The sequence below is a fragment of the Malaclemys terrapin genome, chromosome 4 (assembly GCF_027887155.1).
Source record: "Malaclemys terrapin pileata isolate rMalTer1 chromosome 4, rMalTer1.hap1, whole genome shotgun sequence".
In the NCBI taxonomy this organism is placed as follows: Eukaryota; Metazoa; Chordata; order Testudines; family Emydidae; genus Malaclemys; species Malaclemys terrapin.
In genome coordinates this window covers 91,152,980-91,180,969 of record NC_071508.1, presented here as the reverse complement: position 1 = coordinate 91,180,969, position 27,990 = coordinate 91,152,980, and the positions used below count along the sequence as shown (strand labels likewise).

At 43.3% G+C, this 27,990-nt stretch overlaps 1 protein-coding gene across 1 annotated transcript in view; it reads right to left on the bottom strand.

Moving 5' to 3' along the window:
• LOC128835464 (cytosolic phospholipase A2 epsilon-like) overlaps positions 1–27,990 on the bottom strand; it is a 56,237-nt gene that overhangs the window by 5,830 nt on the left and 22,417 nt on the right. Inside the window, exons 9-18 of the mRNA XM_054024972.1 lie at positions 25,244–25,413; positions 25,022–25,117; positions 24,157–24,194; positions 19,007–19,142; positions 10,408–10,544; positions 9,247–9,472; positions 6,440–6,554; positions 5,806–5,943; positions 3,253–3,360; positions 1,691–1,879 (exon numbers count right to left, since the gene is read on the bottom strand). Coding sequence (XP_053880947.1) covers positions 1,691–1,879; positions 3,253–3,360; positions 5,806–5,943; positions 6,440–6,554; positions 9,247–9,472; positions 10,408–10,544; positions 19,007–19,142; positions 24,157–24,194; positions 25,022–25,117; positions 25,244–25,413 — 1,353 coding nt within the window. The remainder of the gene's footprint in view (positions 1–1,690; positions 1,880–3,252; positions 3,361–5,805; positions 5,944–6,439; positions 6,555–9,246; positions 9,473–10,407; positions 10,545–19,006; positions 19,143–24,156; positions 24,195–25,021; positions 25,118–25,243; positions 25,414–27,990) is intronic.

The window sequence follows — 27,990 nt, the reverse complement described above, 5'->3', positions numbered from 1 at the left end:
CTAGATGTGGGGGCTCAGGGTGGTGCGGGGAGGTGGGGCTCATCAGGGCGGGTGTTTGAATGCAGGGAGCTCAGTGGGGGGTGGTCTGGGGTGCAGGAGTGGGGGTCCAGAGGCAGAGGGTCTGGGTGCAGGGGGACTCCAAATGCACAGTTTGAGGTTCAGTGGAGGTGGGGTTCAGGTATGGAATGTTAGGAGGGTTCTGGGTGTATGGGGTGAAGCTTGGCAGGGGTGTCTGGGTATGGAAGGTCCAGATGAATGGGGGTTGGGAGGATGGGGGAGCAGCTCCTCATATAGTGACCCCTCCTCTTGCAGCTGAGGAGTGATGGGGGAGGAAGCAGGGGAGGATGCTGAGCTTACTGCAGCTGGGGGAGGTTTCTGGGGGTGGGTCTGACACAGCCCCAGCCACTCCTTGCAGGGGAAGAGGAAGTCCCGTCCTCTCCTGCCTCCAGCCCAGCCGAGACTAGTAGCTGATCCTGGCTCAGGGTAGGAGCCACTGACTGGGTTGTCCCCAGCCCTGTGGTGATTTACTTCTCTACCGGCTGCTCCAGGTGCCTGAAATGATGTACCTGCGCGGCTAGGGAGTGGCGTGATACTGTTCTTGCAGCTTCCCTTTGCTTCCCTGTTAGAAAGTTATTTTTCTGCAGGGAAGTAAAGAAATCCGCGGGCGACATAAATTCTGCGCACATACAGTGGCGCAGAATTCCCCCAGGGGTATAAATTGCAAAGCCATGTGATAAAGGAATTATCGTGTACCTTTAACTTCCTTGTCTGCCCTCTGGCCACTAATCCATCCCCCGGGGACTTACATTCCAAACCTCTGAGAAGCTTAAATCAACCTACAAAAGAAATATTTTCTCCTCCTCTAAATGTGGATTTTCCCCAAAAATTATACATGCCCAAGGTGGGTAAGATTCAGTCATGCACCAATAACAGCCTTTCTATAAGTAAAAATGTCACAGCTTTAAAATCCATTATCAAAAGCAAAGCTAAAAACAGGATCTTTATATCACTGGGAAGGGGAGATTCCCAGCAGGAAACTGCATTTGCTTCTAGCCCTGCAGGGCTGTGAGCTATCTTACCTAAAATCATGATGTATTTAGGTATAGAAAGGTTTGAATATCCATTCTAGAGGCTTTTATGGCTTTCTCCAAGACCTGCATAGTTAGAATCATGGTAACTAAGACCTCTGACATTTGAAACACAGGGCCCAAAAAAATAATCCAAATGCACTTTTGAAAGCTGTCTAAAACATTCCTAGAGCAAATGTTCTGTAACATCCATGGCATATACAGAATATATGATACTGTGTTGTGGTATAAAGGTTTCCTAGGCATTTGTTTGGGAGGCAGAAACTTCAGCCTCCTCAATGTCTTGACAATCCTTTCCATATTTGGGGCATATCTGGAATATAAACAACAGCAATATAATAATAGCCTGTATAATTTACTCATGGCTTTGCCACTCATAGGTAATGGGTGTATCCAAATTTATACCCGTGAAGCCTTCATATCATATCATACCATACCACACCACACCACCATGTATTACTACCTAGAATTTCTCACAAAGTAACAGAACTATTTGAGTCACTTCATTCACTTCCACTAAGGACCACAGCTATCCACACTAAATTCCAGACCCCATCCCAATCTTTAAAAATGCAGCTTCAAATAGGAAGTTATCACCATACCTTTCCATCTAGAAAACTCATTCTCCAAGTAGTTATTGTGCATCTGGCAACCCTTTAGAAAATTGTGGATTTCTGAAACTGCTGGCCGCAACATAAGAACATCTCGAAAAACAGTTGAAAGGCTCTCTGGGGGGGAGACCACCCGAGTAGTTAACTTGCTTGGCCTCGTAGGTAGAACAGGTTCTTCCTCTGCAGAGAAAATGATAAAAGTTTTGTATATCTGGATTCATTTTGGGGATAATCCTCTATAATAATAAATTATGATAGTATATGTTTGGCTTCATTTCAATTTCCTTCTCTCCTAACATCCAGGTTCTCCACAGAGCTAGTTTCTTATCTGTCTAACCTTTCCAAAATCTGCCTCCTCTTCTCAGTCAGCACTACTAAAAGCCTTGCCAATAATATAGTTCTCTTTAACCTGGTATACTGTAACTTCTTTCTCTCTGCCCCTGACCTTATCCAAACTGACATTTTGCACCTAACATAATTTTCCTCTCCTGCATCCTTCCCATGTCTCTCTCTCTCTCTCTCTCTCTCTCTCTCACACACACACACACACACACATTTCTTTACTAATTTCCTGTCTCTCCAACAAAATCAATCTTTTTATTCTTGTTCTAACTAACTAACTAACTATATATATATATAAACAACAAGCTGCAGTTTACAAATGCAACAAGATAAAATAGTAATATTTGCTGCAGTGCTCTTCTTTCTCCACAGTGTCTGTTGTAAGGATTTACTGTATCTCACATTTTGGTCCCCAACCTGCAAGCCTTTACTATTGAGTGTAGTGCTTTTTATTGACCTTAGTGAAATGACCCACAGTAACAAGGACTATATTATTCAGTAGTAAAGGTTTACAGAATTGGACCTTTGCACCATAAACTCCTTGGGGCAGGGACAATATCTTTTATTTCTGGAAAGCATCATGCACATCTATGCTGCTTTTTATTATTATTACTGTTATTATAATGTATGTCTTACATCTCTGGGAATCCTAATGAATGGTAAGTAAAACTATAAGGAAACATACCTGAGTGGGATCAAAAATAAAAACCACTTGCAAACAGCAAAAACTAACAAAGGAAACAAGAGTATGTTAAACCTCACTCGCAAGGAGAACACACATCTGTAGTTTGGCTAGACAGAGAACATGGAAGAATGGTGGGCCCTGGAAGGATAAGCCCCACCTCCCATACTTTCAAGAGTATTTTTTCTTATACAGCAACAGAGAGTCCTGTGGCACCTTTAAGACTAACAGATCTGTTAGTCTTAAAGGTGCCACAGGACTCTGTTGCTTTTTACAGATCCAGACTAACACGGCTTCCCCTCTGATACTTTTCTTATACAGTTTACCCTCCTCCTGCAGGGGCATCTCATTTGCATCTATGGTAGATCTCATCAATTCTGCTTCTCAATCAATCAAAATGATTGCTGCACAGTAACTCAAGACATGGCTTTCCGCTTCATGTATTAGATAATAAATAAATTAGTAAAGTAATTAAATAAAATAACCCTAAGAAAAAGTAAAGCAAAAATGCAATGTAAAAATAACTAACCAATGTCAATAACTCTGTCTTGGGTCCATTTGTGCCAGAACTCTTCTGACTCAAAGGAGATATACCAGGCATCCATAAGGTTCAAGGAAAATACACTACTCCAGATCCCTGTGACATGAAAGAAATTTGACAGAGAAAAACCTGTAACTTCAAAGCACTTTATTTAAAAATTGCCTTCTGTCCTTACTAGTGAACTTTATTCAATTTCTTTCTGTTAGGAGAGTTCCATATAAAAAAGAAGCATCTCTCTCTTGCTCTGCATGCTCACATGTATAGTAAATATAAAGAGCACCATCTACTGGCATAGGCTACATAGTGCGTTTCATAAATTTGTAGGTTCATTATATTTGTTGTTACACTGCAAATAGCTCCTTTATTAAAAAGATCAGCAGACTTTTGCATTTTCTTTCAAGACTCTGGTTCTTGCAGTCCCAAATTCTTGACTCATTTGGATTGCACTTCGGCTATAGATATGCAATCCAGGTTGGAAGCTTACTTTTTAAAAAAAATGACAGCTCAGATTCCCAACTAATCACATACCTCCAGGAATTGGGCTTTAAGAAAAATACCAAGTATTGCATGACTTGGGTGGGGCTAGGGAGGGGAAATCACATGAATTGGCAACAACGCAAATACTACATTTCCTGAAGATTTGAAATGTTGGCCAGTTTGGGGGATTTGAATGAGGTCCAGAAGTAGCTGGGTCTGAGCAGTTGGGAGATTACGTGTACACCAACCTGGGAATTACAAAGAGCACTTCCAAGAGCATTCCAGCCAATCACTGAATATAGTTAGGGGTCACATGACCTATGTTAGTCAGCATCCACTCTTTCCTGGGTGTGAGCAGTGTAAAGGTAGTTTGGTGCTGTCACTGAAAGCTTTTTCGAGCGGCTGTTGTGAAAGCTCCATACAGGCAAATAGTCACAACATTGCTAATTTAATAATAGGAACTTGAAACTCCATTTACATAAATCCTTTTTTAGTTACAGCAATCAGGGTGAGAAGCAGGAAGAGTAAGCCAGGGGCTTTCTTTTTCTATAGCTGTGTGCAATGCTTATGCAAAAGGAAGGGAAGGAAATATTAGATTCTATGTACAATACAGAATTACCATATTGAGGCATCTGGTTACAACCCAGTTGTGCCCTCATAATTTTATATTATAACATAGTTTGATGAAGTTGTATAGACAGTACTGTGCTATAGTCCTATAAAGCTGGGAAAAAACACATTCCTGAGCGACATAAGTTTCACTCTCAGAAGTGCCAGTGTGGACAGCGTTATGTCAGCGGGAGAGCATCTCCCACTGACACAGCTATCACCGCTCATTGTGGGTGGTCTAATTATGTTGACGGGAGAGCTCTCTCCTGCTGGCATAGAGCGGCTACACAGGAGATCTTACAGCATCGGTACAGCTATGCTGCTGTAAGCTCTCTAGTGTAGCCATGGCGTGAGTTAGTTTCCCAGACCTGAAGAAGAGCTCTGTGTAAGCTAGAAAGCTTCTCTCTCTCACCAACAGAAGTTGGTCCAATGAAAGATATTACTTCACGTGCCTTGACTCTCTAATATCCTGGGACTGATACAGCTACAAGACTACATATACATATGTGGTAGATATTGTTATTACTTTACTATACTTTTTAACTGTAATTCATGTCTGTCACAGTGACGGTAATATTGCTAACCAGCCATAAATTGGCAGCCTCTTCCTGCTTCCTTCTGCTTCATTCACGCCACATCTCTTTTTAAAACTCATCTGAAAAACTACATGCTGTTTCATTTCTCTCTCATCTGTTTCTGTTCATTTCTCTGCTCTCTAATATTATTTATTACATTGTATTCTTTACATTTGTAAAAAGTTTGGGGATACAGTATGTGCAAAAGACTCTCCTTAGAACAGCTGCACTGCTTCAGAATATTAGACATACAGGTCTGTCGCATCTTATGCGCATTTAACATGCGCGATTTCAACTTTACGTGGTTGGCAAAAAAAAAAAAAAAAAACCCAAACAATTTTAATACTGTACTTGTAGTGCGGGCGATTTCGCCCGCCATTGAATTCAATGGGATTTTGGCTATAGCGTGCTTTTACGCGCTAACCGCGGAACGGAACCCCCGGGTAAGATGAGACAGACCTGTACTGATGATTATTAGGTTATGTTTCAATGTCACATTGCTGAATCAATCAGCACTAAAAGTCAGCAGTAGGACCATTCTATACCAGGGGCTGAATTTCATAGATTTGGGATCCAGAAAGAGACTAGTACTTGAGCAAACTTCAACATTTTGAAAATTTTGTTCAAATAAAGGTGAAAAAGTATCTTTCAGATGCCTTGTGCATGACAGTATAATGAAATCAGACTAATCTAACTCACTTAATTTCACTATAGAGAGATTTTAAATCTGCAGATCATGACATGCTATTGGTTCAGATACATCACCTTATACAGTTTCTAGAAGGTGAGACTGTACCAATTGCAGCAACCATAAAACTGTGGCTTGCCAGTGACTGGCTTATGTTACATTACTTTACATTTTTCCAGGACAATAAATCACCTTCCAAGAAGCAGATCCGGGATTCTGGGAGCTTCTTCATCAGCCTACCCATGAAGAACTCACTTCCAAAATTCTCAGCACGAATGAAGGCCCCATATTTAAGGAGTCCCACCTCATAGGGAGTGAACTCCATCCATTCTAAAGAAAGAGTCACAAGAAAAAGTATTACTGCAGTAACCTGACTGCGGGTAAAGAAAAATATTGTTGTTATATAAATAAATTGAGTTATTAATGGAATAAGATTTTGGTTTCAGCCTCTTCATGACAAACTAGTTGCTGAACTACCATATTTTCTAACTAGCCACTTTTATTCAATACAGATATAACAGTGATGAGCATGGAGAATGAATTCTCTTCAACCACAGGTGTCTGGAAAGCTCATGAGATTTCTGGTACTTCCTGCTTCTGTGCAGGCCAGATAATCTTGTGATACTAGCCTCTGTCTTAATATTCTGCTTCTGATCGCAGGCAAAACCAGAAATATAGAGAGACACAAATTTAATTAATAAGAAACATAAGCCCACTTTTGAGTGAATTAAGAAGGATTCTTGCATTAAGTTAACCAGTTTGCCTAACCCTAAGATGAACCCTGTTAGATTTAAAGAAAAATAAATGTCTAGAACATAATTATTACCTCTAAAATCTCGATTGCTAATTTTGTCCTTCACATTGAGAACAAGGTAGATGGGCAGGGGATTCTGACCATGACTTAGTGCTTGTTGCTGATCTGTGAGTTTATGCTGGTCTTCCTGTTTGGAAATAAGATACATAACTGAGGAAAATTTAAATCACATAGGGACCTACCACTGTATTAGGGCTTGGAACATTACAATGAAATGCCTACTCGATTCCAACCAGGTTCTCCTCTATGGGCTTGATCCTGTAATGTGCTGAGCACTCTGTTTCTGATCCACCAAAACACATACGCATGTGCTTAACTTTAAGCATGTGAGTAGTCTCATTCACTTGAATGCTTAAAGTTGTTTAAAAATCAGTTTGCCAAGGTTTTGTATACTGAAAAATTCAAAGATTCCACTGGTGAAAAACTGTCATTTTTTACCTTTTGCTTATTTAAAAAAAATGGGCCCCCACACACTTTTTCAAAAAAATTCTCAGTTGAGAACATGCATGAGTCATTTCATCCAGACAGGGTAAATGTCACAGGAAAGCCACTACTACAGCACAACTATACAAGAATGAAGAGCCCAGGTATGATATGGTTTAAATCTGTAGTGTGGCTAGAACTTAACTGTTTCCATTGTGGGTACAGGTGACTTGCACCATGCAGCACTGACCAATAGAGGGCAATGCTGGCTGGGAACAGTGTTAAGTGCCAGCCTGGCTGCACAAGGTGCTGATTCAGCACCTCCCTGAAGTGGCTTCATGGGGAGGGTGGCACTACTCCCCACACCCTGGTCTGGAATCTTGAAGGAGAGCAGCACTGCCAACATTACCTGCCTTTCTTTGAATTGAATTCAACTCTGGGAGCAAAGGGTTTTGCTAACACAGAGAAATGATACTCGCATCTGTCTGCATCAGCAGTCACGAAATTCTCCTATTGTCTTTTAATTGGAGGGAGTTGAAATTTTGAATTTTTTTCAATGACCTTGTGGAATAAGTAAATAATAATGAATAATAAAATAGGGGATTTTATGTGGGTGTGTGTTTTAAATGTAGAAAGTTTTGATGGAAATGGTTAAATCTGAAAAAGTTTGGTCATCCAGTGAAATTTGTATTTTTTTTTTATTTGTCTGATTTGGTTCTTTATGTTGCTAATTTTCACTGCTCATCTCAGAGTCACACTGATTGTTTTTCAAAAATAGGGGGGGAGCAGGAATCATTTTTAAAAATCAAAATTAATTCATTTAGAAGAGTTACTGATTTGGGGAACAAAAAATGGGGATAGAAAAATTCCATGGAAAATGAAATATTGAACCATTATGGACAACAACAAAATGAAAATTCATTCATCTCAGTGAATGTGCTGCCTCCTCCTCCTTCCCTAGCCCACTCTCAGTTCCATATGCCCGTGGAGTCATACGTGCTGCTTTTCACCTCAGCGTTACATGCTGTGGCATGCTTGGAGTGTGTCTGTTTCTGGCTCCCCAGAGAGAATCAGCCCTACTTACAGCTGTCTGGCAGGCGTTCAGTGAGCCTCTCCTGGTGGACAAGAGATTCAACCTGGCCAGGACACTTGCACTAGCCTCTTTTGTGTCATTTTCAATATGGTAGCTACTCCCCTCCAGGGCCAGTGCAAGGAAGTTTCGCGCCCTAGGTGAAACTTCCACCTTGCGCCACCCCCCCACCCAGCTAACCCCGCCCCCCCATGGCAGCTAACCTCACCCGCCGCGGCAGCTAACCCAGCCCGCCACCCGGGGAGCCCGCCGCGGGAGCCCCCTCGCAGCAGCTACCCCGCCCGGGGAGCCCCCCTCCATGACAGCTAACCCCGCCCGAGGAGCCCCCCTCTGCGGCAGCTAACCCTGCCCGGGGGAGCCCGCCCCAGCTCACCTCCACTCCACCTCCTCCGCTAAGCATGCCGGGGCCGCTCTAATTCTCCTCCCCTCCCAGGCTTGCCGCGCCAATAGGAGGAGAATTAGAGTGGGGGCTGTGTGCTCACTGGAGGAGGCAGAATGGAGGTGATCTGGGGCGGGGAGCAGTTCCCCTGTGCGCCCCCCCCCCCCCGTTACTGCGGGCAGCCCTCCCTGCACCCCCCCATCCCAGCTCACCTCCACTCCACCTCCTCGCCTGAGCGGGCTTTTAGGTGCCCTCAACCACTAGGCGCCCTAGGCGGTCACCTAGTTCACCTATTGATTGCACCGGCCCTGCTCCCCTCCCTCACCTATCTCCCCAGCCCCCTTTCTCCCTCATACTAGGCTTTATCTCCCAGACACAATACTACCCACTAACCTGGTACAAGGTGGGATGTGAAGAGAAGGGTAGATGGCTTTGGGGAAGCATTTATGGGGTGGTAGTGGGGGGGGTGAAACTTCCTCAAAATTGAACATGGATTTGAGAGCACTTCGAAAAGTAAAAGCAGCTCATATGCCAAAAGGTTTGGGCCGCATTTTGGGAACCGCTTGACCAAAAAATTCCAAATTTTCACCACATGCTCTATCCCAGCTCCACTTGTAGCATACGCATTATCAAGGCAATCTCTCTATGCATACGGGTTTTAAGGCACTTTGAAAAATCAGCTCTTAAAAAAGAATTTTGGATTTTCTAGAGTTTCCATGGGCAGGGGGTTTCTTTCCTGTTTTTTGAACAGGTCTAATTTAACATATATATGATGCAGTCAACAAATAAAACTTATTTGTGTGGATAACTCTGCAGCCATGTTGAGTGGGTGTATCCAGTTAGGGTTTACAGTTTATCCTCATTTCTACTTTCAGAAGATTAGCTACTTAGAGGAAGACTCTGAAAAGGACAAATGTTCTATAGTACCCCATCATGTAACATGGCTTCAATGATGAGTCCCCACAGATCTGTAAAACATATCTTGTGCCCCTCTTGTTTCCGCTGGTGCAGCTCCTTTACATAGTATTTCAGACGATCCACGGAAAAACAGGCCAAGAACTTGTTTTTGATCACGTGTTTCCGAGCATCACTGACTGATGCCTCCATATCCTTCTGTGACCAGTCAGGATCTTCATATAAATTTGACATTGTCCTGAGAAAAGGAAATATAAGGAAAAGTTGGGGTTCAGAATTAGAGCTCTTTGAAACCCTCAAGTTTTGGCTTAGAGAGCACTGGACAACATTTCTTGATTTCAGATTGGGTGCGTGGGTTTACACCTTGATGTGCCTTTTGGGTTTGAATGAAACCAAAAATCTCAGTGAAATGTAACTAAATTTAACTGAAACCACCAACTTTCATAAAATGTCCATTAAATGGGCTCAGACTTGCTTGACACCCAGTCCAGGTTTGCCAAAAGGTTTGTGAATTTCAGCAAACAATTTGGAAGCCTAGCTCGAGTTTTGGATTTGTAACAAACTCCCCAATCCTGATTCCACACCTTCGCTGCAGCAACTACATTGCTTAGGTACATGAAAAAGTGATATTAGGATAGTATTAACACCACCAAATTAAAACAAGATTGTTTTAATGTGATGGGTGTGGCTGCTTTATTACAACAATCCATTTCGCTAAGAGTTATATATTATTTATTAATTATTATTTCCTACTTGTGCTGGTGTTGTAGGACTGTACATTTATTAGCACCAGGTCTCCCTTGATTGCCTGTAGCTTCAGATGCTCTAATCTCTCCAATTCACTTTGCTACTTTTCCAGTGTTGATATCATTCACACGTGATCATGGATGATAGCAAATATTGGTAAACACCTAACAAAGGCTGACATGAAAAAGCCACACTAGATGAATAAAGCTGCTTGTTAATTATAATTCTGTTGGCCAGAAAGGCCTCTGGAAACCATAAACAGTGATGGTTTCTTGGTTTGTGTATGCAAATAATAATAATTGGATATTTAAACTAGGTTACAATGGGCACATGCATAACTACTTGGAGACTAATAAACATTTCACCACTCTGGAGATTATGTCTTTAAATAATTTCTTTGTGTCAGAAGCTTGTTGTTCTCCTTACCATGTTGTGCCAGATAAACCAGTGATGTATGAAATACAGTCCAAAACATTCAACTTCTGGATACTCAACAGGTGAGCGTACATTGCTGTCAGTGCTCTAGTACCACCACCTGTTGTCATGAATGCCACCACTGGTACCTATTCAATGCAAAAAAGCATACATTTAATGAAAAATAACTATAGGGGTGGGGACAATTAGTGATTAGAATAGAGATGAGTAGAAATTATGTTAAGAAGTTCAGGCCCTGATTAAAAGGTAAAAAAAAATGTATATGATCAGTTTGCAAGCAGAGACATGATCTGAATTAACCATGCTGCATAGAAATAACTGGAATTGCTCTGAGTTTTCTGTAACTTACTGCTTAGCAATTGGAAAGCAAAGGCTGTCATGTTAGGCATGGAATTTTAAACACTGAGCATAACTGGAGACTAACCTCAATACTTTCAAAAACAACAAAGAGTCTGGTGGCACCTTAAAGACTAACAGATTTATTTGGGCATAAGCTTTCGTGAGTAAAAACCTCACTTCTTCGGATGCATAGAGTGAAAGCTACAGATGCAGGCATTATATACAGACACATGGAGAGCAGGGAGTTACTTCACAAGTGGCGAACCAGTGTTGACAAGGCCAATTCAATCAGGGTGGATGTAGTCCACTCCCAATAATAGATGAGGAGGTGTCAATTCCAGGAGAGGAAAAGCTGCTTCTGTAGTGAGCCAGCCACTCCCAGTCCCTATTCAAGCCCAGATTAATGGTGTTGAATTTGCAAATGAATTTTAGTTCTGCTGTTTCTCTTTGAAGTCTGTTTCTGAAGTTTTTTTGTTCAATGACAGTGACTTTTAAATCTGTGATAGAATGACCAGGAAGATTGAAGTGTTCACTTACTGGCTTGTGTATGTTACCATTCCTGATGTCCGATTTGTGTCCATTTATTCTTTTGCGGAGGGACTGTCCCTCCGCAAAAGAATAAATGGACACAAATCGGACATCAGGAATGGTAACATACACAAGCCAGTAAGTGAACACTTCAATCTTCCTGGTCATTCTATCACAGATTTAAAAGTCACTGTCATTGAACAAAAAAACTTCAGAAACAGACTTCAAAGAGAAACAGCAGAACTAAAATTCATTTGCAAATTCAACACCATTAATCTGGGCTTGAATAGGGACTGGGAGTGGCTGGCTCACTACAGAAGCAGCTTTTCCTCTCCTGGAATTGACACCTCCTCATCTATTATTGGGAGTGGACTACATCCACCCTGATTGAATTGGCCTTGTCAACACTGGTTCGCCACTTGTGAAGTAACTCCCTGCTCTCCATGTGTCTGTATATAATGCCTGCATCTGTAGCTTTCACTCTATGCATCCGAAGAAGTGAGGTTTTTACTCACGAAAGCTTATGCCCAAATAAATCTGTTAGTCTTTAAGGTGCCACCAGACTCTTTGTTGTTTTTGTAGATACAGACTAACACGGCTACCCCCTGATACTCAATACTTTCAATTCTCCTAAAAAATCCTCTACAACAACATAAAAATACAGGAATTGTTATCTCCTGATTATAATAGACTTGTACTAAATGCAATAAACTATCACTGTTGTGACCTTGTCAGCAGATATTGGTCATCTAGGAATATATATTTTTATAATATGGAGATATACTTATCTCATAGAACTGGAAGGGACCCCAAAAGGTCATTGAGTCCAGCCCCCTGCCTTCACTAGCAGGACCAAGTACTGATTTTTGCCCCAGATCTCTAAGTGGCCCTCTCAAGGATTGAACTCCCAACCCTGGGTTTAGCAGGCCAATGCTCAATACAATACAAGCTGTCAGGAACAGTATCCCTGATGATGACACAGCACAACTTGTTGCTGAGCTCTGTGACTTTATCCTCACGCACAACTATTCAAAATTGGTCACAATATATACCTCCAGACCAGTGGCACCGCCATGGGCACCCGCATGGCCCCACAATATGCCAACATTTTTATGGCTGACCTGGAACAACGCTTCCTCAGCTCTCGTACACTCACGCTCCTCCTCTACCTACACTACATTGATGACATCTTCATCATCTGGACCCCTGGGAAGGAGACTCTGGAAGAATTCCACCACGATTTCAATAGCTTCCACCCCAACATCAACCTCAGCCTGGACCAATCTACACGGGAGGTCCACTTCCTAGACACCACAGTACAAATAAGTGATGGCCACGTTAAGACCACCCTATACCGAAAACCCACCAACCGCTATGCCTACCTTCATGCCTCCAGCTTCCACCCCAGACACACCACATGATCCATCGTCTACAGCCAAGCACTGAGGTACAACCGCATCTGCTCCAACCCCTCAGACAGAGACCAACACCGACAAGAGCTTCACCAAGCATTCTCAAAACTACGATACCCGCACAAGGAAATAAGGAAACAAATCAACAGAGCCAGACGTGTACCCAGAAGCCTCCTGCTACAAGACAAGCCCAAGAAAGAAACCAACAGAACTCCACTGGCCATCACCTACAGTCCTCAGCTTAAACCTCTCCAACGCATCATCAGTGATCTACAACCCATCCAGGACAATGATCCCTCTCTTTCACCGACCTTGGGAGGCAGGCCAGTCCTCGCCCACAGACAACCTGCCAACCTTAAGCATATTCTCATCAGCAATCACACAGCGCACCATAACAACTCTAACTCCGGAACCAATCCATGCAACAAACCTCAATGCCAACTCTGCCCACATATCTACACCAACAACACCATCACAGGACCTAACCAGATCAGCTACAACATCACCAGTTCATTCACCTGCACGTCCACCAATGTTATATATGCCATCATGTGCCAGCAATGCCCCTCTGCTATGTACATTGGCCAAACTGGACAGTCACTACATAAAAGGATAAATGGACACAAGTCAGATATCAGGAATGGCAATATACAAAAACCTGTAGGAGAACACTTCAACCTTCCTGGCCACACAATAGCAGATGTAAAGGTAGCCATCTTACAGCAAAAAAACTTCAGAACCAGACTCCAAAGAGAAACTGCTGAGCTTCAGTTCATTTGCAAATTTGACACCATCAGATCAGGATTAAACAAAGACTGTGAATGGCTAGCCAACTACAGAAACAGTTTCTCCTCCCTTGGTGTTCACACTTCAACTGCTAGCAGAGGACCTCACCCTCCCTGACTGAACTAACCTCGTTATCTCCAGACTGATTCTTGCCAGCATATTTATACCTGCCCCTGGAAATTTCCATTATACGCATCCGACGAAGTGGGCATTCACCCATGAAAGCTTATGCTCCAATACATCTGTTAGTCTTAAAGGTGCCACAGGACTCTCTGTTGCTTTTTACAGATCCAGACTAACACAGCTACCCCTCTGATACATGAAAGATAAGTTGGCTCAACTAACATTAAAGAAAGATACCATGCATTGGGCTAAAGACACTGCTGGCACAAATGGTAAATTTAGCCTAAAGTCTTTAAGGAAGTATCATTTTTGTTCAGAGGTGTGGATGACTTTAAACCTGTCCAGTGTGTACCTTGTGTAGTCATTTGCACTTGCTAAGTGAGTACAAAGTAGTTGTAAATACAACCAACTCAGAATGGTAGTATTTTGCACCCACGCAGCACAGGTGCAAATGGAAAGTCAGGTTCAAATCAATTGTAAACAGTGAGGCCTGGTCTGCATTACAAAGTTAGGTCAACACAAGGCAGTTTATGTTGACCTAGTTGTGCATGTGTCTACACTTACATTTATCTCCCACCAATGTAAGTGTTCCATTACGCCAACTTACTAACACCACCTCCTCAAGCAGTGTAGAGCCACAGTCGATGTACATAGGTTGATGCAGTGTGAGTGTAGACACTGTGTTACTTATCTCAACCCTAACTGTCCTCCAGCATCTGTCCCACAATGCCCCATAATGTCTGCTCTGGTCTCAGTTGTGGACTCCCCAACCCAGGGGTCATAGAATTTTTGAAACTCCTTTTTCTGATTGCCCAGCTTGGCAAGCACCCCAGCAGCTCTCCATTGTTGAGTTCAACTGTCCAGCTGACCATGCCAGCTCCATGCTCCAGACGTGCTCCTGCCCAGAAAAGACAGGAGATATTGGCCCTCCTAGGCCTGAAGAGGCTATTCAGGCACAGCTCCACACCAGCCATAGAAATGTCAACATCTATGAACAGATTGCTCAGGGGATGCAGGAGAAGGGCTATGACAGGGATCAACAGCAGTGCACAGTGAAAGCCAAGGAGCTGCGGCAGGCATACCAGAAAGCCAGACAGGCAACACTCGATCTGCTGTGCCACAGACCTGCTGCTTTTATAAGAGCTGCATGCTGTACTTGGCAGAGACCCCACCACCACTTCCCACACCTCCATGGATACTTCCATGGAAACCGAGTCACAGGATGTGCACAGTGAGGCGGAAGAGATGGTGGATGAGGAAGAGAAGGAGGAGTAGAGAGGACAGGCAACCTGGGGAATCCAGCTGCACAGCGAGCCAGGACCTGTTTTTGATTCCTTCCACAGTCCTGCCAGTAAAGCACGGGTGACCCCAATGCAGGGGAAGGAACCTTGGGTAAGTGTATAGATAAATTTTCAATTAGAGGGATGGCATCCCCAAAATAGCAGGACACATCTTTTGACTTATCATTAATTTACTTGTGCTAGAAGAGGTAGTGGTACAACCAAGAGAGGTAGAGTTGCTATCCCTCTTCCCCTGTTTCATTACCCTCTAGAATTACCAGAGGGGGCCATGCAGAGAAGTTTGTTTATGTACTCGGGGATGTCCCTTGAATCCTCCTGCGAGATATTGATGAAACTTTCATGGAGGTACTCTGCAATCTTCCGAAGATCTGCCGAAGATCTTTATATCTTTCTCTGCGGTAGGACTCTTTCCCATGCCACTCAGTGATCAGTTCAGCAGGCACCATTGCAGTACACAGACTAACAGCATACAGGCCCAGGCAGCTTTGGGACACCAGCAGCAGCTGTGCTCTCTCTGTCTTCGTTACCCTCAGGAGTGAGATATCAGCTAAAATCACCACCACCTGTGGAAAACAGTGCCAGTATGCAGTGGCAATGCCCTATACTACTAGATTCATGCAACCAAACAATTCCCTCCACATTTCCTCAATCCTCGGCAGGCCTGGTTGGTGCTGTGACTGGCACCATGCGCAAGCAATTCCAAGCAGAAGTGAGAACGTAGTCCTTAAAACTTTAGGGGAGCCAGGGGAATGAGGTCAGCATCTTAAGTTTCACTTTCTGTAATGAATAGACTGACAATGGTACCTCTGTGTGTTTTATCTGCAGCTGGTGCCATTGCAGCTTTTAGGGTCTCCCTTTCCACACCCATGTAACACCTGAGCCAGATAAGGAGAAAGAAGAGGACTCAGGATGACACGTTCAGTGAGATCCTGCAAGCCAGTGCTGCTTCAGACAGAGAGCACAGGGCTTGGATGATGAACACTGCACGCAGACTGGAGAAGGAATGAGGGGAGAGCAGAAAGGCCCAGGAGTCCAGCAGGAAAAGGAGAGGGAGATGCACCAGAACATACTGGGGCTTCTCAGGCAGCAAACACAGATGTTGCAGGCTTTGGTGGATCTGCAGATTCAACAATTCTGGGCTTGCCTCCCTCTGACGCCCATTGAGAACTTAATATCAGGACCCTCTCAATGTTCCATGTGGCATCAGGGGTTGTTGCACTACCCCCACCACTCTACTCCAGGGGACATTAAAGACAATCACAGCTTCACATATGCCAACCATGGCTTTCACAGGTCAGGGTATGTGTAGCTGAAATGGACATAAATGTTCTTTACCCTTCATACATTCTGTTCTATTAATTTATTATGGTTTATTACATTTTTAATGTATTTGTTTTAAAATTGCACTTGTTTGCACTTATTTTGTTACAGAATAAAATTCTATTATTTGGAACATAATTCATCTTTATTCGTTCACAACATATGCTGCCGAGAACTGAGCAGCCAATTACCTGTTACTGCACAGTGCTACACAACTCATAGGATTAGTCACAAACAAAATTAATAGGTGCATTGACATTGTCACCTTCCTATGTGTGCAGCAATCACCACACAACTCCTACCAGGCCACAAAAGAGCAGGGCCAGGTAGAGCACACTACAGCCTAAGTTCCCTCTAAGCTGCGTGGCCGTGCAGCTGCCTATTAAGCCCTGCGCAGGGGCTCAGGCTTGCAGCAGGGAGAGATGCCTCTCCCTCAGCATGGACCAGCCGTGGCAGGGAGAGGCACCCGTCCCTGCAGGCCCCCGCACGGACCTGTCATACATCACCTCCATATTCGTGCACATAACAAAATTCATTCTGCACATGGACATAAAAAAGTAGAGGGAACACACATTTCTCTAGCTCACTGTTAAAGTGGTCTTTCAAAGCCTCCCTGTGCCTATAACTCGGCATTGAGCTCTTCTAATAGCCCATGTATCTGGCTGTTCAAGTTCAGCGGACAGCAGCTCCACCTTTGCCCCAGTGGACACATTTCCCCCTTTGCTTCACAGATATGATCTACGACACAGCAGGAAGCTATAACCATTGGGATATTTTTCTCACTGAAGTCCAATCTTGTGAGTGAACAATGCCAGCATCACTTCAAACAACCAAAAGCACATTGAATTGTCATTCTGCACCTGCAAAGCCAGTAGTTGAATCATTCCTTTGTGCTGTTGAGGTGGCTGGTGTACGACTTCATGAGCCAGGGGAGCAAGATGTATGCTGGGTGCTCCAGGATCACTACTGGGCTTTCATCATTGCCAAAGGTAATCATCCGGTTGGGAAAGCAAATCTCTGCTTGCAGCTTTCTGAAATGTCCTGTGTTCTTAAATATATGAGCTTCATGCACCTTCCCTGACCAGCCCACATTGATGTTGATGAAGCATCCCAGTGATAATCATAGAAAAGTAGCCCTTTCTGTTGATGTACTCTGTGGCAAGATGATCTGGTGCCAAAATAGGGATCTGAGCTCTGTCTATCTCTCCCCCTCCCCACTCTCCGCAGTTTGGGAACCCCAGTACCACAAATCCATCCATTATGTCCTGAGGCATTGCTGAGTCACAGTCCTGCACTGCATGACAACAGCCCCTATGGTGGATTTCCTGACTCCAAATTGATTCCCAACTGATCAGTAGCAATCCAGCATTGCAAGTTTCCACAGTGCAATCGCCACTCACTTCTCCATTGTCAGTGCAGCTCTCATTTTGGGGTCCCTGCACTGGAGGGCTGGGGCAAGCTCAGCACACAGATCCAGGAATGTGGCCATGTGCATCTCAAAGTTCTGCAGCCACTGCTCGTCATCCCAAACCTGCATTGTGATGCAATCACACCAGTCAATGTTTGTTTCTCAGGCCCAGAAGTGGCACTTCACCATCTGCAGCTGCTCCATGAATGCCAACAACAACCTTGAATTGGTTTCCACTATGTCCCATGGCAATCCGTCCTCCAAGAAATTATTATGTTCCCTACTCATTCAATTCTTCTTGCAGCTCTGCAAATACTGCAGGATCATGTGCTTGCAACACTTACGACAATAGTGCAGAGCTGTGCTGACTCCATGCTTCTGTCAGATATGGTGGACAGTGTGAAGTGTGGCGTGGATTTGCGGGATTTTGAAAAAAAAAGGCGCAAAAATTATGGGATACAGATAACATTATGGGATGGAGACAGTTGCAAACTGGGAAGTTGACCCCATGTTCCCAATTACTCCTGTGCAACTCATTTAAGCCCCATCATGCATTGCCAAAACTTCCCAAAAGACAGTGCGCTGGATGGTGGCGAGTTGCACAGAGAGATGCCTACTCATGGTGCACTGCACTCTCTATCAACACAAACACTCCTAGTGACTATGCACACCACAGATACAAGGAGCCAAGTATTTACACACACAAGCAATGTACTAACTACAGTGGTGGTATGCCAATGTAACTAGAGGCAACATGAGTTTGTAATGTAGACATGGCCTGAGTGACAGAAGTTCTGAGTCTGTCTGCATGGGAAGAAGAAGAACAGGAGTACTTGTGGCACCTTAGAGACTAACAAATTTATTAGAGCATAAGCTTTCGTGGACTACAGCCCACTTCTTCGGATGCATATATATATAAGCATCCGAAGAAGTGGGCTGTAGTCCACGAAAGCTTATGCTCTAATAAATTTGTTAGTCTCTAAGGTGCCACAAGTACTCCTGTTCTTCTTTTTGCGGATACAGACTAACATGGCTGCTACTCTGAAACCTGTCTGCATGGGCTGGCTGAGAAGATGGTTGGGCCTAAGAAAGCTTTTGCTGTAATTCTGAGAACATGGGCCTAAATCATCTTGGTATTTAATATCTATATCTATTAAAGCAACACTCTTTAGGAACTGTACATATAAGTAAAAAGATGTTATTAATGTCATCTGTGACCACTCATTTCCTTCCTAAAAAGTAAAACCACCCACTTCTTCACTTCCTGACCGTCTGGAGATTGTGAAACTAGAGAACAAGATGCCACATTTTGGTGCCCGATTGACTGAGCACACCTTTGTGAGAAGGAGTGGGAAGGATTCTGCCCCACATACCTCATCATCCTGCAGGTCCTCCTCTAGCTGGAGAACCTTTTTCAGAGCAGCAGCAACCACCTTTTTCCTTTTATGCAGGAAATCCTGCTCCTCCACACACAGCTCAAACCCCAAGCGCACATCTAGGTCTTCCCGGCTGGAATACAGGCACAAATATTATACGTTATGACTTGTATCTCAAGATGTACTACACCTCTACCCCGATATAATGTGACCCAATATAACACGAATTCAGATATAATGCAGTAAAGCAGTGCTCTGGGGGGCGGGGCTGCGCACTCCGGCGGATCAAAGCAAGTTCAATATAACGCGGTTTCACCTATAACGCGGTAAGATTTTTTGGCTCCCGAGGACAACGTTATATCGGGGTAAAGGTGTATATAGTTAAATTAATAAACGATATACACTTCATAAACAGACAAGACATTACCACTATTACTATTGATTTAACCCTAAGCAGAGCACAGGATCTGGTCCACAAGGTGAATATAGCTGAACCGTTTGGTAATAGTGACCAAAACATAATAAAATTTAACATCCTTGGGGGAGAGGGGGGCACCAAAGCAGCCCACCACCATTGCATTTAATTTCAGAAAGGAGAACAACACAAAAATGAAGAAATTAGTGAAACAGAAACTAAAAGGTAGAGTGCCCAAAGTGAAATCCCTGCAAGCTGCATGGAAACTTTTCAAAGCCACCATAATAGAGTCTCAACTTAAATGCATAGCTCCAATTAAAAAACATAGTAAGAGGACCAAAAAAGTGTCACAAAGTAAAAGAAGGAGTTAGAGGCAAAAAGGCATCTTTTAAAAAGTGAAAGTTAAATCCTGCTGAAGAAAATAAAAAGGAGCATAAACTCTGGCAAAATATGGTAAAAATATTATTAGGAAGGCAAAAAAAAAAAAATAAAATTGAAAAACAACTAGCCAAAGACTCAAAAGTAACAGCAATTTTTTTAAGTACATCAGAAGCAGGAAGTCTGCTAAAGAACCCCTGGGGCCACTAGACAATCGAGATGCTAAAGGAGCACTCAAGGAAGACAAGGCCATTGCAGAGAAACTAAATGAATTCTTTGCATTCATCTTCATGGCTGAGGGTTTGAGGGAGATTCCCAAACATGAGCCATTCTTTTTAGGTGACAAATCTGAGGAATTGTCCCAGATTGAGGTCTCATTAGAGGAGGTTTTGGAAAAAATTGATAAATTAAAGAGTAATAAGTCACCAGGACCATATGGTATTCACCCAAGAGTTCTGAAGGAACTCAAGTGTGAAATTGCAGAACTACTAACTGTGGTATGTAACCTATCATTTAAATCAGCTTCTGTACCAGATGGAGGATAGCTAATGTGACACCAATTTTTAAAAAAGGGTCCAGAGGCAATCCCGGCAATTGCACCCTGGTAAGACTAACGTCAGTACTAGGCAAATTGGTTGAAACTATAGTAAAGAACAGAATTACCAGACACATAGATGAACACAATTTGTGGGGGGAAAGTCAACATGGTTTTATAAAGGGAAATCATGCCTCACCAATCTACTAGAATTCTTTGAGGGGGTCAACAAGCATGTGGCCAAGGGGGATCCAGTGGATATAGTGTACTTAGGTTTTCAGAAAGCCTTTGACAAGGTCCCTGACCAAAGGCTCTTAAGCAAAATAAGCTGTCCTGGAATAAGAGGGAAGGTCCTCTTCTGGATAAATTACTGGTTAAAAGATAGGAAAGAAAGGGTGGGAATAAATGGTCGGTTTTCAGAATGGAGAGAGGTAAATAGTGGTGCCCCCTTGGGGTCTGTAGTGGGACCAGTCCTGTTCAACATATTCACAAATGATCTGGAAAAAGGGGTAAACAGAGAGGTGGCAAAATTTGCAGATGATACAAAACTGCTCAAGATAGATAAATTCAAAGCAGATTGCAAAGAGTTAAAAAGAGATCTCACAAAACTGGGCGACTGGGCAACAAAATGGCAGATGAAATTCAATGTTGATAAATGCAAATTAATGCACATTGGAAAACATAATTCCATCTATACACATAAAATGATGGGGTCTAAATTAGCTGTTACCACTCAAGAAAGAGATTTTGAAGTCATTGTGGATAGTTCTCTGAAAACATCCACTCAATGTGCAGTGGCAGTCAAAAAAGATAACAGAATGTTGTGAATCATTAGGAAAGAGATAGATAATAAAACAGAAAATATCATTTTGCCTCTGTCTAAATCCATGGTATGCCCACTTCTTGAATACTATGTGCAGATCTGGTCACCCCATCTCAAAAAAGATATATTGGAACTGGAAAAGGTACAGAGAAGGGCAACAAAAATTATTAGGGGTATGGCACATCTTCTATATGAGAAGAAATTAATAAAACTGGGACTTTTCAGCTTGGAAAAGAGACAACTAAGGGGGGGATATGATAGAGGTCTATAAAATCATGACTGGTGTGGAGAAAGTAAATAAGGATGAGTTATTTTCCTTCTCATAACATTAGGGGTCAACAAATGTAATTAATAGGCAGCAGGTTTAAAACAAACAAAAGGAAATATTTATTCACACAACCACACAGTCAACCTGTGGAACTCTTTGCTGGAGGATGTTGTGAAGGCCAAGACTATAATAGGGTTAAAAAAATAACTAGATAAGTTCATGAGGATAGGCCCATCAATGGCTATTAGCCAAGATGGTTAGGGATGCAAAACCATGCTCCAAAGTGTCCCTAGCCTCGTTTGCCAGAAGCTGGGAATGGGCAAAAGGGAATGGATCACTTGATGATTACCTGTTCTGTTCATTCCCTCTGAAGCACCTGGCATTGGCCACTATTGGAAGACAGGATACTGGGCTAGATGGACCATGGTCTGACACAGTATGTCTGTTCTTATATTATGTTATTACAACTTTTATATGGACAAACTAATAAACTATATGAGAAGACAGAGAGCAAAATGTGCAGAGTCCTGTAATATTTTAGTCTATTAACAAAACAAAAGTATCTATCTGCTCTGCATGATATTAAGGTATTTTTTATTATCTAAAATGTCTAAAGATAGCTGCAAGTAACAGAATTGGCAACTTGCATCTCCAACGGCAAAGTTACACATAGAGGGTCAAATTTTCAATAGAGCTTTCTAAAGAGCCTTTTCAAAATTTTGAGACGCATCCATTTGCACCTGCAAGATGAGTAATTCCAAGGGCTTGCATGTTCAAATGCATTTTTTGGTTTGTACATCTGGGTGAATTCACAAGTATGATCACAGTTTTGGAAGCTGCTTTGAAAATATTGTAAAAAAGTGCAGTAAGAGAAAGATTTAAGTAACAGCCATCATTTGTCCACATTGTATATATATTTAATGGCATAAACATTAGCCCTGGTAGAGAATATAAAATATAATATTTGTGCAAGGGGACAAAATCACAGTCGCTGTGAACAACAACATTTGATTTTTTTATATTTTAAATCTTAGCGATAACTCAGAATTAACATAGTTTTTTGGCATTACACTTCTTTGGTTCAAAAATAAGAAAAGAGGATTGTATTATCTAACACAGTCAAGTATATGTTTGCATTTACCTAACTGACTAAACGTTTAAATATACACAGGTACATTTATTTCAATTTGTGGGTATCCTAGATAGACCAAATGTTATGTCTTTGGTCTTGTAATTGTTTTCTTGCTAAGGTAGGAATGCACAAGTTGATAATGCTGTCTTACTTTCCCTGCCCTTCAAAGATTAGGCAGAGACTGAAATGTTCAAAGTTGCCTAGAGGATTTGGATACCCATTTCCCATTAATTTTTATGGGGATTAAGAACTGGTTGTTCAAATTGAAAATCTCTGCAGTGTATCATAATCCACTGTAAAGGCAGGCATGTTTCCCATAATAAATATCTGTGGATAGTAGAACAGATGCTGATAAACATTAGAATATTTTTCAGTGTACCCCCTTGTGACTGTTTTGTAATGATATTGACACTGTAAGCACCAAACAGGCCAAAATCTGTGCTGACTGCGACAATATGGCTTGACAGTTGGGGTTGGTCCTGCTTTGAGCAGGGGATTGGACTAGATGACCTCCTGAGGTATTTTCCAACCCTAATCTTTTATGATTCTATGACAAATATATGCTGTATATAACTTTCTCTCATACAAAACTGAATGTGATGCAACATATTGTTAATGGAATGTTATTCAGAATAGCTTATATTTTTTCAAGCTTTCTAATAAAATTCATAACTGGACTGAGAAGCAGCAGGAGAAATCCAACACCAAAGGCAATTTCCAGAGATGAATAAATTGCTAAAATTAGGATCTTAGAATTAAAATGTCTTTTCAAGAATAACTATAAAACATTGGGGCCATAACATGCTATAATGTCATCTCCCACCGAGGTGATTTAAATATTGAAGCATACAGGGTAGGTGTTACACAAAGGATAAATGTATGTTCATACACTGAGAATCTACATTGCAAATAACTGAGCCATTAAGTATTTTTCCAAATGTTGCCTGTCCTGAATTTCTGTATATGACAATACACAGCTGTTGGACCCAGGTGTGTAGGCTGGCACCACTACCCTGTGGTATACAATCTTAATTGGATTTACATTTTATAAGGCAATTGGTAGGTTTGTATGTTTTTTGTCAAGTCTTTTATTAACACTTCTATCTTATGTCACTGGCTATGTAAGAGATTTTACTGTGCATAATGGCTGGCACAAAAATGGTCAGTGGACTGCGGTGCTCGGAGGATAACGAATCAGCAGGATGAATGAGATCTCTTTTTCTAACCCTTTATGCCAAGTAAAAAGTCTGGAGTGGCATAAAAGGTCCCTAAGACCTCTCATTTTAGCTGGTGGATGATACGCCCAGCATTCATAAAGCTTTCTTCCAAGGAACTCCTCACAAGCCCTGGCAGCACAGCACAGAATCTCACCCTGTGCATACAGATTTCAAAAACCACCATCAGTAACACTTATGCTGTATCTAACGTAGAAGTCTCATTAAATATTGCCTGCACTGGGTGTGTTTTATTACATGGTCTCAATCTGATATCAGTACCCAGCAGAAAGTTATGACATGAGCACATCTTTCCCCAGAAACAAAGAGCATAACTTGGTCACCATCCATCAGAATCCAAGGAGCCAAGAAAGAAACTTACCACTGTTTTGTCTTAAAGTGTAGGTCAAATTTTCTGTGCTGAAAATGAGAAATGTAAATATAATAAATGCTGAGATATTTCTACAGCCTTCCTTCCTCCCCACTTGAATGAGTTTCATCTGCTCCTAGTCACCAGAACATTCACAAAGCCGTGAGCTGTAGTAATTCGAGTAATGTATATGACCTCAAGAACATTTGTAGAAAATTCTCTTGCATCTCAATGTTTCCTTGTTTTTTTCAGGCTGGTGCATCAATTTACCAGGTTAAGACCTTGACTGTCTCATCTACCTCTGTCTGCCTCATCTCACTATTGCTCGACTGGGCTATGGAGCAGCCCAAGCTCTGTTACAGGTTGGGGAATACACACATGAATGGGAGATGGGCAGCAGTGGAACTTCAGGTCCCAGTGGAAAGTCCATTATTAAGCCCTGGACAGGCTGCCAGGAGTATCAGAAACAAAAGCTTGAAGTACCAGTATTGATGTGTGAGCCTAGTCCAGCTGAGGATTTGGCCCATAGTGGTAGGGTTTAGGATAGAATAGCCCACATTCTTAGGAGACACTGGGCTTTTCAAGAACCTTGAACTATGCAGTTCTTTTCCTGCTCTAGGCCCTCTTGCTGGTTGAGTGTGAATGATATCAGACTCTTTTCTCCTCCTTTCCCCCCCTCACTAAAGAACTGCTGCATTGTGTTTTCTGGCCCTTCCCCACACCTTGGCAGACACACTCCCATATTTTCTTTTTCTAATCTCCTTAATAGAAAACGTCCTCTTTGGTTTCTAGGAGGCTGGGTTTGTTTCTCTGGGTGGAATCAGCAAAAATTTAAACAAAAAATTCAGCATTATTCTAAAAGGCTGGCAGTGCTTACCTTATCTGTTACTTCTTGATCAAAGGGAAGTAAGTTCAATGGCACAGTCAGAGGGCCATTTCTGCTCCTTCCTGCTCTACATGACATACAAGCACACTGAAAAGAAACCAGGGTTTTTATTAAAAGGAGAAGTACTCTTTTGCTGCCCCTTCCCAAATAAAGGTAGATGTATGTTGCTGTCTATATTACTCCATACTACTACCATGTTCAATTATAACGTACAAAGCTGGAAAGTGTCTTCATTTTCGGGACTGTAATATCCAGTTGTGGCTGGCTATGCTTGGCATAGTGAAACAGGATGGGATCTGTAAGATGAAAGCTGGGGTCACAGCACAATGAAAGGCTACGGGTTTCTTCAAAGGATCCTTTCACTGTAAACGTGAAGTCATGCTCTAACGAATGGAGACAAAAGAAAGAATAAAACCAAACAAAACCTTTACCAGCGCCTGTAAAAAACCAAACAAAAAAACCCGCCAAAAGATAAAAATACTTAGAGATGGACTGGAATCAAAACCCATGTTCTGTATGCTCCTGGGGGTGGGGAGATTTGAAATCTGGAAATGGACTCAGATTCAAATATTGCCTATGGCCCTATCTTTACAATGGCCTGAACAAAAACCCCAGATCGGAACATCCCTGTGCTTTGGGATGCCATGTATTTACTGCCACTATATTTTGACACAGCAAATGTACATGATTGTATTGTATGTTATTATAGGCCAAATGATGTGCGGTGCAGCTACTCTGCAGGATTTGACCCTACAATAGCTAATAACCCTCTTTATCAGAACAAATAGACCAGATGAATCTCTTTCTGTCCATTTTAGTCACTTCATAGATAATAGGCCAGATGCTTGCCAATGCTACAACTCCTTTGTGACACTTGATCAGCACAAGGGGGTGTGAAGAAGTGTAACTAGTCCAGCTAGTTAGAAGTCTAACTGGGCAACTGGAAATTCTCTTTGCATATGTCCCTGGTTTACTGTAGGGAGCATGCCACCAATTCCCAGCCGGTGTATAGGCTCATGAGAGCCATAACTGCTAGTATAAATTAGAGCAGCCCTGAGGCTCATCTAACACTAGGCGCCAACCCAGCTTCTTGAAGCCATGGGAGTTCAAAGACAGCTTAAAGCCACCTTTGCAATCACTACCCCAGCCCTTCACATGCACCAAGCAGAGCACACAGTACCTCTAGACACAGATAGATTTTATTTTGTAATAGATCAAAATAATTAAAAACAAAGGAATTTATATTGGGGGAAGTGATATTATTAATCACACAAAGTCAGAAAGTTCAATCTTTTCATTCCCACATGAAAGTTACCATTCCTGCATGCACTACAAGAGAGCTAGTCATTACATAGTGATGGTCACTGTGACGGGGCAGAGTGGCCCTGCACTGATACCACGGGGGTTAACCCTTCTTTCCTAGCAGAGGAAGCCATGCCCCGGAAGCTCTGCTGGGCATGCTCCAACTGGAGAACAGGTATAAAAGCCTGCAGAGCTGCTCAGTCTGGGCTGACCGCCAGAGGAGAAGGAGGCACGCTGCTAGCTCCTGAAGAGGGAGAGCCTGCGCACCAGGATCCAAGTGCGCCAAGCCGGGACACCCCCTGCAGGGCTAGCTCCAGGCACCAGCCGAGCAAGCTCGTGCTTGGGGCAGCGGATTCTAAGGGGCGGCTTCCCTCCAATCCTTTTTTTTTTTTTGCTTCGCCGCTCCGGCTGCCCCGCAGGTTTTTTTCTTAATGGTTCACTGCTCCGGCCGCCCTGTAGGGGGCGGAGGAGGGGAGAGCCCTGCTGGGAGCAGGCTGCGCGCTCCATCTGCTCCAGCCAGTGCCAGGTCTGCAGCAAGCCCGGCAGGGCAGCCCGCGTCCTTCCCTGCCTGCTGACCAGAGCGGTGCGGCGGGAGGGGCCGCGTGACGAGTGCCCCGCTGAAGGAAGCCCTGGCCGCCCCTCTTCTCTCTCCCCCCCCGCTCCCTTCCCCTCCCCCTGCTAGCCGGGGCGCGCACTCCGCTGCCCATGGCCGCTCTGGCCACCCCACAAGTTTGTTGTTGTTTTTTGCTTGGGGTGGCAAAAAAGCCAGAGCTGGCCCTGAACCCCTGATACCCCGATGGAGGACATCACAGGAGGAGAACAGACTGGAGGACCCTCCACAGCAGAGAACCTGACATTTATGGTAGGAAGTGACCCAGGCAAATGGCGTTAGAGCCGCATAGGCGCTTGGTGTGTTGCTGTCGGATCCCCGCTGAGTGGGTGGCAAGGGGAGCTTGCCACTACGAGGGCCCTGGGTCGGGACCCAGTGGAGAGGGTGGGTCCGGGTCCCCCTACCACCTCACCCCAAACTGTGAGGAATCCTAAGGACTCTGGCTGCTAGGCCGCGCTACCCGACTTGTGAGGAGGATTGTATGAACTCTGGCTGCTAGGCCGCACTACCCCGCTTGCAAGGGGGATTGCATGGAGTCTGGCCATTAGGCTGTATGGCTCCGATGTAGGGGAGTGAGTTGTATGGACTACGGCAGCTAGGCCACACGACCCTGCTTGCGAGGGGGATTGTACGGACTCCGGCAACTCGGCCTCACTATCTCGCCAGACAGGGGTGATTGTGTGGAAGGAGGCCATTAGGCTGCAACCGGCTGCCCACAGAAAGGCGGGTGCAGGAACTCGAGAGTGGCGAGGTGCCGGCACCCCATCCCACCCCTGCCACAAAAGGGTGCTGCGGTGCCAGGCCCGCCACAGGCACATAAAAATGGACCTGTGACATATTATGTCATTTGCACACACACACACACACATATATATATATACACATAAAAATAAAAAATGAGTTCTTTTCTATAACAGCAGATAAACAAATGGAGCATTTATTTCATGTATGACCATGCAATGAAAACCTTGTTGCAGTGTATATAGGAAAGGGGATAGAGTTATGGTTATTAGTGGAATCATAAGTCTAAATTCCAAGGACCTGATTC